Source organism: Aphelocoma coerulescens, chromosome 27 (assembly GCF_041296385.1).
Source record: "Aphelocoma coerulescens isolate FSJ_1873_10779 chromosome 27, UR_Acoe_1.0, whole genome shotgun sequence".
NCBI classification, from domain to species: Eukaryota; Metazoa; Chordata; class Aves; order Passeriformes; family Corvidae; genus Aphelocoma; species Aphelocoma coerulescens.
The window spans coordinates 3528331-3539881 of NC_091040.1; the positions used below are offsets into that span (position 1 = coordinate 3528331).

Here is an 11551-nt window from a genome sequence, read left to right on the forward strand (position 1 = left end):
TTCACTTGCACCCACAATAGCAGTGCATCAGAGGAAGGTGAAAGGAAGGCAGAGTGCTCTAGCTGCAAATAATGGTTACCTTTGAAATATTTAAACCAAAGTTTCAGTGTTCTCAATAGTCATAATGTGGTATGCTAGAGTAAAATTCTGCTTAAAATGTGGCATTAGTACATGAAACAAAAAAAATACAAGAAATGGGAGCAGGCACTATGCTTTTCTAAATCATCATAATTTGATACTCTACAAGTTTCAGTTGAAAGTGGGGATAACTTCAAGTGGCAGCATTCTTAAGACTTCTGGTGGTGCTGTGGCAGTTTATTGAAAACTTGAAACCAAAATAGTGATATTTTAGCTGTTGTGTTGAGAGTTTAATCTCTGCTGTGCCTGCTGGGACATTTGGTAATGACTGCTTTGAAAAAATATTTGAAACTGAGATCTAGCAATTTAATTTCAGGATTTACAATAAGCTTGGAAGAAATCTCCCTCTGCAAATTGCTGCCATCAACAAGGCACCTACCTTCTTGGACTGTCAGTATGAAAGCCATCTCTTCTGAAACTGGTGAGCAGACTTCTGTGTATACATATTTTTAGTCTCACATTTTATTTTGTAATCTTATTGCCTAGGCATAGAGGTGTTCGACTCATTTTGCAAGAAAAATCAGTGACTATCAAAGTATTTATTTCTCTCAAAGTAGGGCACAAGGAATGTGTGCATTGTCAAGTCCAAATGCAGACTGAATAGGTGTGACCAGGGAAAGGCTGGATGAGGATGCAGCTGCATTATCACTTGCTGACTAACAATCTACATTTTCTGAATGTTTGGGAGTTTCAACAACATTACTCCTGTTTTATATTCAGTGTTTGTTGTTTTTCTCTGTAGGCACATCTGTGGTAGTAAGAGAGCTCGAGAGACAAAAATCAAAATCATGCTGTCCTTTGGCTTTTTCCCCCCTGTGCTCTTTAATTGCCTCTGTAACCTCAAGCATCATGCACCTTTTAGAGTATGGGCTACAGGATTTGCAGGCAGGGTGAGCTCATTGTGTAGCTGATTCTAAGCAGTTGCATCCACATTCCAATCGATGACTTTCTCCATCTCCTCTCCCATTGCTGCAAGGGCTACTCAGAGCTGGGGGAGGTGGCAGAGTCCACATCTGTGTCGTGTTCGTGTGGGGGCACTGCTTGCCCACCTTTAACACGTTTCCACTTCATTCTTCTGTTTTGAAACCACACTTTGACCTGGGTGATAAAAACAAAACAATTACTTGTTGCCTCAAGCTGAGCTGTATAAGCAGAGCTGTGCATGTATGTGTGTATCAGTAGACAGATGATTTGTGGAATTCTAGAAGAAAAGGTGAACAGAGCCTCACAAGTTTGATGAAGCCATCTCTCTAACACAGACTGGAACAATTCTTTCTAGAACGCTCTACAGAGATGTTCCTCTGAAATCCTCAAAGGTAGTACAAGTGCTTTGCCTAGAATCTGTCATCATGTTAAAGAAACAAGTCAACACGATGAGCACAGTGCCTCTCATGTATTTTTAATATCTAGGCCATCCAATCTAATGCTTCAGGAATTTTAATTTGCCTCACATAATTATGTAATTCTTCTGCTGCACACTTAGCCTTGACAAGGAAACTTGGACTGAGATGACAATGAGAGAACAGAAATACCTTTCTCCACAAAACTCTGTATATTTGTCTTTCTTTATCACCTCAAAATACCACCTGACCCAGGAAGAATGCATGTATCAAACATGTCATTCTAATAATTAGTCACAGTCTAAGGTGATATCCACATTCCATATGTGGAATGAAGCCTTGATATATCAATATGCACCAATAAATGGTGGTTAACAAGAACTCAGTAGAGACCAGCTATTACCAAGTCAATCTTTAGTTTAGAGAAACATAATTAAATTTATTAACTACTTACAGAAATGTGTAACAAAGGTGTTGGAAAGAATGTGGAGGCTTTGTTTGAAAATACCTCTGTGCCACTGGAAAAGCAGACCCTCGAGTAACATATCATTTTTAGCATTAGAGAGAAGTTGTGGGGGAGGAAGAAGGATCTGGGGAGACAAGGGTTTGGAAAGTACTTGTCTTTCGGTGAGATCCAGGTTCACAGCTATCTCGTATCTCCTGAGCCTTGTCAAGTAGTTGTGGTGGGCAAATTCAGCTTCCAGCTCCCGTAGCTGCTCCTTAGTGAAAGCTGTCCTTTCCTTCCGTGATTTGCTGCTGGTTTCTGCCTTATTGCTTGAGTTCTGGTTTTCTAAGAGGCAAACACACTTGTGTAATTTGTGGTTATGCTGATGTGTTGTGAACATGTGCAGTTGCAGAGGTCTGATAAACAACCCCTTGAAGTGCTCAGTGGAAGTTTTAAAATGTTTGCTTTATGCCCCCTCGAGCTCAGCGTGACTTATTGGTGTGGCCAGCCTTGGTTTTGAGGGGACAGAGGTGGGACAGCTCAGTCAGGATGGGGAGTGTTGTCAGAACTGCCTGGGTCTGCACAGTCACAGAACAGTAGCTGTGGGAAAAAAGCTCTCATTCCTTGCTGTCATTGCATCACAATAGTTTCCTTCCCCACATTTTTACTTTTACTCCCTATATATGTATTTTCACCCTCCCCTGATCCACCATGCAGCAGGCAGCCAAGAACAAGCAACATGTTAGGAGTGTATGGTGCCCAGCTTTGGTGCAGGACACAAGAACAAGTCACTCAGGGAGCAGCACCCTCAGCTGTGGTGTACAGCCTGGAAATACTGGGGATGTGGGGTGGTAAAACAAGCAAAAGCAGAGAAACAGTGGTTTTTGCAGTGGCCTGGAACTATCTTGAACACTCCAGTTTTTTAACTTTTTCTGATCCTTGCTAAATGAAAGCTACAAGCAGATCTGGTATCTGTGTACCTGACTGGTCCCTTGTCATTGTGCTGTCCTGAAAAACCTGTTTGCTATTTGTGTACATTTCTGCAATGTGGTCAAGGGTTGTATTTCAAAGCCAAATTTCAAGCCATAGCCAAAGTGATTCTGTACCAATTATGATAAAAAGCAAACACCAACTGACTTTACCTGAGACTGTGGCAACCTTTTATTCACTTTTTTTTATCCTTTATCTTTTTACTTTTTCTTTTCCTTGCTTTTTATTTTTTTCTCTGTGTTTTCAAAGTTGGTGCTCAAAGAATCTCAATGCAATGCAAGGAAAAATGCATTTCTTTCAGCAAGCAAAGCCCAAATTGCCAGCCTTTCAGGGAGTCAGTTTTGCAAGTTCCTTGACTCTCTCCTCCTGCTCCTCTTGCTAGATTCCCTAAACTAAACATGCTAGTAGGGGTTTTGTTATGCTGAGAGTTAATGACTTAATTTTTGTGTGTAACCACTATGCAACGGAGTTCTGTGTGTCCTAGCATAATATTTCTACATAGCAATGATAAGCAAAATGGTAACAGTATGAGCATGATGCAGCTTCATCTTCTAGGTGTCCTTTTGGCTGCCAAAGTAGTAAAACTGGAGAAATCTGTGAGGTGTGACTGTAAGCTTTGTGACTGATCTGACCTTATCTCTGTCCATCAGAAATGGAGAAATCAAACAGAGCTTTTGTTACTAGTAATGCACACAGGGACCAGTGTGTCACCTGCTGCAGCTGGGCTGCTTTCCATTCCAAGGGAATTAGTCTGGTTTGTTCCATACTGGTTTTGCTGCTTCAGAAATCCACAAATAAAGTTGGGGAATGTACAGGAACAAAACTCCAGAAGTTTCTCCCCATGTTTTTGCCTACAGTTTAGCAATCCCCTTTGCTCTCATCCCTTACCACACAAATACACTCTTACAGGTTTCCCAGGGGCTCACAAGTGTGACTTTTGAGGGAGCAGTGGGGAAGCAGGATTTGAAGTATGGATCTCTTGCTGGGAACTTCTCCACCAGCTTCTGGGAGCCTTGAACTCAGGGGCTTCCCCCGGGGTCTCTGCTCCCCTCACAGACACGTGGAGGGCTGAAGCAGCTCCCCAGTACCATCAGCACATGGCAGAAACTAAAGACAGCAGCTAATTCCAAGTGGATGTACCTGTGAGTTCATCAGAGCCCTGGGGGAAGGACACCCTCTCCAAGGGGCAGTTTCACCAGTCTGCATCTCCAAAAGACAATGTGAATAGTTTTAAATGGATATTTCTGGGAACAGAATAGGATGTGTATCTTGGAATCTCTCATCCACACTGTGTGCCACAGGGTATTGTCAAGAGACATAATCCTTACTCATGGCTTGAGGTCTTGTGATATTCCAGAAGTGGAAATGTGGCCTGGCTGCTTCAGTTTTGACAGTAGAATGTGAGAAATGGCAAATGTGTGAAAGGACAAATCATCTTGGGCAGGTTTTTCCTACTGTACTGCCAGTTTAAAAGAAGAGAGGAGAGGAAGGGAAGTTTAGGGAAGTTCAGGGAAGAGGAAAGGGAAGGGAAGGGAAGGGAAGGGAAGGGAAGGGAAGGGAAGGGAAGGGAAGGGAAGGGAAGGGAAGGGAAGGGAAGGGAAGGGAAGGGAAGGGAAGGGAAGGGAAGGGAAGGGAAGGGAAGGGAAGGGAAGGGAAGGGAAAAAGATGCTGCTTAGGAACCAGAGGCAGATGTGGGTCTCTCCTATGGGTTGTGTATCCTTCCAGGATCCCAACCAGCTTCAGTGCTGGGTTGAATTTAACAGCTGCATCTCCTAAGGGTTGCAATGGTCACTAGAAGGTGGAACCTCAGACCTTTCAGGGATGTCATTGATTACAGCTCCCTGAAAGGAAAAGTGTAGGGGACAGCAGCAAGTGTGAAAAGAAAATATGAAGAGTGCTGATAAGTGAGAATAAAGGAACTTTTTCCTTCTACTTAAACCAGGGAGATGTGCTTTGGAATCAGTCTCTTTAAGAATAAAGATATCCCTCTAATCTGAGTAAGCTGAAATCTGCTGTTTATCTAACTGATGCTTTCATGAACACATTGTTCACCTTTTAAATTATTACTTTTTTAAACCTTCTTTGCATTTGGGAAAATTTTGCCTCAACATGTGTTTTCAGTATAAATGAACTTAAACTCTACAAATGTCTGCAAAACCCAGAAATTAATCAATTAATATTTTTATCCCTGCATTCTCTGCCTGTCAAGTGGGGCTACTGGAAAATATTCTCCACTTGGTAGCAGTGCTGTGGGAAAATGCACACTGTAGGTTGTAAATTAATGCTGTGGCATTTGAATGCATATAAGCATCTTAAATTTTAATGGCTTCCTTAAGAGAAAGAAATTTTACGCACATTTCACATATTTGGATCTGAGACATCAGCAAGTTAGAGTTTGCATAACTATGAAATTATTGGTTTTTACACTGTAGAAAGAATGTGCTTTGCTAGCTAGGATGACACCATGAAAACTATGTCTGTTTTCTGCACTGTTGGACACTGTACTGATGGGCAAACTTTTAGTACCTCCTGTTTTGAGGTCAAAATATTTAACATTTAGTGACGCCAAATAGAATTTATACTTAAAGGAAGACTTTTCCTCTTGTACTTCTTACTATAAACCAAGATGTCAAAATCCTAGCATGGCATTTCCAGCTGCCACAGGCAGCTCAAGGTGAGGGATCTTTGCTCTTTGCCATTCTCTTTTGCTCAGACAAATGGCAGGTATGGACGTATAACTCCACATCCTAGGACTTTCAGTTCTGTGTGTACCTGCCATGTGATTGCTGTTCAGTTACAGCAAATGTGCATTGTGCTGGTGAGTAAAATGCCTACTTCAGTACACAAGATCTGCAGGAGTGAAGTACAAAGACTAGAACAAGAACAAGACAGTTTGTTACAGTGCTGTTACTGTCTAAAGTTTCCCCAGTCAAGTATTATGAAATGTTCTGCTCATCAGCTTTCTCTCCTAATTCCCAGTCTCACCAGGTGTTCTCATTCCATCTCCTGCACTCTACCACAACCCTGATTTCATATCACCTACCTGAGCTTTCCTTTTTCCTTTTGGATGGCTTTTTCCCAGTGTCATTTGTAGGATTTGCTGGTGCCTCATCATCTTCATCCACACCCACTGCTGCACTCACTAGGCTTGGGCTGCTGCCCTCTGACTCCCCAGAAGCCAAGGCCAGTCCTGGGTTTATTCCTCTTCTGGCCTCAGTGGCTGCCAGGTGCCAGTCAGGGTGCTGGAAAGAGGGGTGCTGCTCCACAAGTGCCCGCTCCTCACGTGGGAAGCTGTGGGGAGCTGTCACCAGGCAGGAGGCTGAGAAATCAGAGTAAGCAGCAAAATCTGGTTTTTGCTGGAAGGAGAATGGTGCTGCTGGGTAGTGGCTGAGCCCTGGAGCTGGGGTCAGATCCAGGTGGGAGCTCCTCATGCAGCCCCAGAGCGGGGTGGGAGGCTGTGGGCTGCGCATGCAGCTGCTGCTGCTGGGATCCATCTGCTTCCAGTCCTGTCCACACCTCAGCGCTCGGGGCTGGTGACAGCTCAGCCTTCAAAAGCAGAGGAGAAGCAGGGGGAAACTCTTCCAAATTTTACAGGATAGATCTCCCTAAACAACAGTTTGCTTGTGGGTTTTATGCTGTTGCAGGTAACTCTTCTCAACGTCTTCATTGCCCTGACTGGGGCAACCAGATTTCTGCAGGGATTGCCATGAGCTGCTTCCTTGTGAAGTGCTGGGCATGAGTGAAACACTTTTTAAATACTGTGCTGGGGAGACAGTGACAAGTTTGTGAAGTGAAATGTGAGCGAGGGGAGGGAGGGGTTAACACACATACCCTCAGCCCCTCCAACCAAAGCAAAGCAGGCAGCTATTAATCATCTGAAACCTTATATGCACATCTAATGGGATTTGCAGATGGAGCCTTTTAAAGAAATAATGTCTGTATTTTTTTTTTTAAGGGAAAGAGCAGCACACAAAAAAGTCTTTAATGTTTCCTTGTAACACTATGAAGTTATTTTTATTGCACTGTTAACAAAATTCTCCATCTTGGGTTTAGAAAAAGCCCTAAAAGAGAATTCAACAGACACCAAATTTCAAGAACTGAAGTGGGAGATGGAAGTAAGAAAGGACTTCACAGATTATATATAATTTAAGGCCCAATCCTAAGGTTAAAAAGAATTATTAAACCTGGCTTGTACACACATGCAAGGCTTTGAGTGATGTTTGTTTTGTTAGATTTGTAACACATGTATTTGCTACGAGTTGGAGTTTGCTGCCAGTGGCAGTTATTCTTTCCGTATTCTACTTTCTAGGGAATTTTTAATACACCCTCCTGCAAGGAAATCTCCTGATTTTATGCCAATGAAAGACATGTTTTTCATCTTTTGTTGAGCATTTTATAGTTTTTCCTAACAGAAAGCAGATTTTTAGACCCTAGAGCGCTCTCAGCTGAAAACACATTAACAGGGAATCTGTTCTCAATCCCTATTTTAACAGAAGTATGGCAGCTGAGAATGCCCCAAACCCTGCCATGCCAAGGTTACTGCAACTCCTCTCAAGGTTGTTCTCCATATTTTTAATGACAATTTTTGTATGAATTTCCAGCATCTGCTTGCAACCATCTCAAATACTTGTTTCCTCAGGCCTTGCTCCATGTTGTGTGAGCCTCTTTCCCTTCTCCCACCACTGGTGCTGGGTTTTGTGCTCTCTCAGGAACACAGAGATCTAACAGACATGGAGTCTTCATTCTTCACAGGAGATGAAATGATATGTTATTTTGGGTTTTGTATAAGTCAGAATTGTAAAATGTCATGGAATCTGGGTGGGCTGGGGAACGTGTTTATCCTGTTATATAGTTGGTTCTTAGAACTTGGCCTTTTCCAGGAAATCAAGTAATTTTAGTTCAGATCATTGTGAGGAAGGGCATCAAATTCCTTTCTATCACACGAATCTTAATTTTCATGCAAAATACTCAACATCTGATACCTAATTCATTCTCTAGGAAGAACCTACCTACATATTTAAATCTGTTGCTGTGTTGCTTTAAATAATAAATATTTTAAAGTACTTCCTACTCACTGGCAGAAGGAAGACCCCCAGACTGCTCTTTTTCTGAAAGGTCAGGTTATGATCAATTTGTGAATGCTGCAAATGTTTCAGGCACTGCCAGAATTTAGGTCAGAGTCCAGAACTTTTTGCTAATGCAGAATATTTAATTTATATTCTCTGTGTGTGTGTGTTGTCACATATATAACACTTCACTTCCATGGGTTACTCGGGGTTTGTATGAATTCAGACTAAGTCTGTTTTTCAGTCCTGCCTTCAGTCTAGAAAAAGATCTCTGTAATCAGGCAAACATTTGTCCTTGCAGGGATAGAAGGGAAAGGAGGATTGTCCCTTAGTCTCACATCAGCCAGGACCAGCTTTCGGCCTCCACCCAGGATCCCTGTGAGGCCTGAGTAGGGCCCGGCTGAATTCCTGCACATCCCTTTGCGTTCCCATTTAAACTGCTTGGACTCTGATTTCCTAATGGAGCTCTCCCTGTTATTCTTCCAGCTTCAGATGTGGGAAAAGGAGGTGGCTCAGCCTTCCCCAACGTGGGAACCCTCCGGCCCTGGGGGCTGCAGCACCCCCGGCAGCTGCTGCTGTCACTCGGCCCCTCAGCGGGGGCCGGGGCACCGCTGCATCTTCCTGACACTTCATTCCCGAAACAACAACAGTCATCCCCTCTTGCCAAACCCCATTTGTTGGCTGAGGCAGCCACCTTTAACCTTCGTAAAGTCAACATCTCTTCAGTCAGGCACTGAAAAATGGATGGGGAAAAAAAAATAGCTTGGATGGAGATGGGTTGTTTGTGAGGAACGCTCCCGTGAAAAGCTGAAGGTTGGGAGTGGAGATTTGGCTTTGAGCTTTTTATCAGTCCATGCTGGGATTTCCCCAGGTAAGGAGCAGACCCAGCAGGAGGAGGGCAGGAGAGCTGGAGAAGCAGTCTCAAGGGCAGACACAGCAAGCACCTGTGGAGGAGAGGACAAGGGGGCTACAGCAGCTGTGAGAGATGGGAAGGAAATACCAAGCCCAAAGATGGGCTCTGTGTATCTATCAGTCATTTCAATAAAATGTCATTTCAGCCTTTCTGAAAGAATAAAATAATAGAAGAAGTGTAAAGCTTAGACTAATAGAGGCAGTGTACCTAGAAGGGAAAAACCATCTCCTACCAATGAGAGTTAAAGAGCCATGTGATTGAAGAGCTCTATTAAAAGACATTAGATATTGGAGAAAATGTCATGAAATATTAACTTGTATTTTGATGTAATGACATATGACAAATGAGTCGAGTTTAAATTAGTCGAGTTTAAATTCTTGTATTTGCAGGAATTCAGTATTAGAGTTTTGATAATTTGAATCAGGAGATTTAGATAAAGTCTGCATTCCTTCTCAAAAAAAAAAATAAAAATTAAAATCCAGCTATTATATAACAGTAATATCACAGTTGTATGATATCTTTATCTCTCTTCTCCAGGAACAAGTTTTCAGTCAATTTGTAGGGAGTTTTCAAGCATAAATTATATGTAACACCAGTGAAACAGTGTTTAAGAGAAGATGCCAAACAACCAGCTCCTCAATCTGAAGTAGTATAATGAAGTTGAGTGAGTAAATGATGCTTTTAGCTCCAAAGAATTCTACCTAAAATGTGGTACATTTACTGAGATGGAGTGTCTGCCTTGCTCTACAGATGGGGAGCTGGCATCACCCCCACAAGCGTTTCTAATTTAATGATAATATTTCCCTTAGCACTAAGTCAATATTTCCGGTATTAATTAAATTTGATGGCTTCACAGTAGTGAAAAAAAAAAAAAAAAGAAATCCTGCTTCAGGTAGAGGAAACATCAAGAAGTGTAAGAGACACTTAGATGATAATATATCTTAGAACAGAGAGCAGTAGGAGATAAAGCAGAAGAAAGAGGGGCCAGCTTTAAGTTTGTAGAAATACTAAAAGGAAAAAACACTAGCTGGGAGCTGCTGCAATGTTGCACAATGTTTTGTTCCTAAAAAATGGACATGAAACCCTAAAAAAAGAAAAGAAAAGAAAAAAAAAAAAAAAAAAAAAAAAAAAGAAAGATGGTGCTGCTGTCATTGAAAATGGGGAATTAGACACAATAAATTCTAGGATGGGCCGAAGCATACATACCTTGAATCTGTTTCCACTTAATTGGGATTTTTTAATGCAATTTGTTTAACACATTCTCTTTTGGTTTCTATCTACTATTAAGAAGTGGGTATGAATGAAAATAGAGAAATGTTTATAATATTGACTGAAATGTAGCAAATAGAGGAAGCAAAGTATGCTCAGTTTTTTCAGCAGCTGTGTGCTAAGGGAGCAAAGATCTTGGCTTGCAAGTCTAGACACAACTTCTGTATTCCTTGCTTGTCTCTCCTCCTGCAGTTCTTTTTGTGGACTTGAGGCCCAGTACCATGTGAAGATGAGGAATATCCTTCCCTTGAAAGATCATAAAAGCAAATACTGTCTCAGCTACAACATTAATCCTTAAGACAGGAAAGACCATTTGCCAAAAACTTTGATAAATCATCTTTTTTTTTAACGACTCCTGTCTTTATGTTGTGCATGCTATTGTAGCCATTTCGTGAAGAGCTGAATGTCCTGAACAAGGTCCAAGGCAGCAGAAACTTTCTATTAAATCAAGAATATTTTGAAAGATCAGCAAAGGAACAGTTAAAGAATTTGACTGGCAAATAGTTTGCAAAATACAAAATTAGCTCAGCTTTTGGCAGATTACAAAACTCTTCTGTTGTTTTCATTAGATGACATGAAAGAAACAGGAATCATGGCATCCCCAAGGAACAGAGAGGAACAGAACACTCAGCCTTGAAGAAGGGGCAGTCAATAACTAACTCATGTAAGCACAAGTTAACTATTGGGAGACAGCAAATGTTAGTTCAGACAGAAGATGTTAATTACAAAGCCTGAGAAGCTGAATTCACCCTAATCTTGTCAAGATAGAGGGGACAAGGATCATCTCAGAGACTGCTGAATCATCCCTCAAAGGCCTACGCATGCCCAGGGAGAAAGGTGACAAGTTCACTGCAAGGATGACTACTGGCCTTCATCAGAAAGACCCCCGAGGAAGAGGAGAGGCCTTCCTCAGCGCGACCACCAGGACACACAGCGCATGCGTGGCACATATGCTAATGACTTCCGAGAAATAATTTGTATAACCACACCTGTCCCAAGGAATGTGATGAATATTCGTAATTTAACCCTTAATACTGTGTTGTAGAGAGCACCAGGTGTGTGTGTTTGGAGGAGCGATCCCCACACACCCAGCGCCGAATAAAGCAAATACCCGCTTCTCTGACTCTGTCTCTGAAGTGTCTCCTGGCCCGGTTGTGGCGTGATTCAGCCTTTTAAAACCATTATTGTGGATATGGACTAACAAATCTACACTTAGACTTCAGTGCGTGGTTCATGTATTTTGAGGCAGAGCAGAACGCAACATTTTCATTTCAAGTTTTTGTTGTATTAAGAATCCCATATGTTTCTGGAGATCCTAATAAATACATTCGTAGGATTATCTGACAGGTGATAAACTTCAGTGCCAAGAGGTCTGCACTACTTTTCTTGA

At 42.0% G+C, this 11551-nt stretch overlaps 1 protein-coding gene across 1 annotated transcript; it reads right to left on the reverse strand.

Annotated features, from left to right (window-relative positions):
- Positions 1–996: 996 nt before the first annotated feature.
- MEOX1 (mesenchyme homeobox 1) lies at positions 997–6407 on the reverse strand. The gene is made up of 3 exons (XM_068996628.1): positions 5957–6407; positions 2096–2268; positions 997–1236 (listed from the first exon to the last, which is right to left on the reverse strand). Exons 1-3 carry the CDS (start codon positions 6405–6407, stop codon positions 1117–1119), a joined length of 744 nt encoding a protein of 247 aa, XP_068852729.1. The 3' UTR covers positions 997–1116.
- Positions 6408–11551: the final 5144 nt, after the last annotated feature.

Excerpts from the sequence above, each read along its gene's own strand:
- MEOX1 (XM_068996628.1), bottom strand. The coding sequence starts at position 6,407 with ATGGATCCCAGCAGCAGCAGCTGCATGCGCAGCCCACAGCCTCCCACC. Across the intron at positions 2,269-5,956 it reads AAGGAAAAAGGAAAGCTCAG|AAAACCAGAACTCAAGCAAT; the intron begins GTAGGTGATATG and ends TTTGCCTCTTAG. Across the intron at positions 1,237-2,095 it reads TGGATCTCACCGAAAGACAA|GTCAAAGTGTGGTTTCAAAA; the intron begins GTACTTTCCAAA and ends TTTATCACCCAG.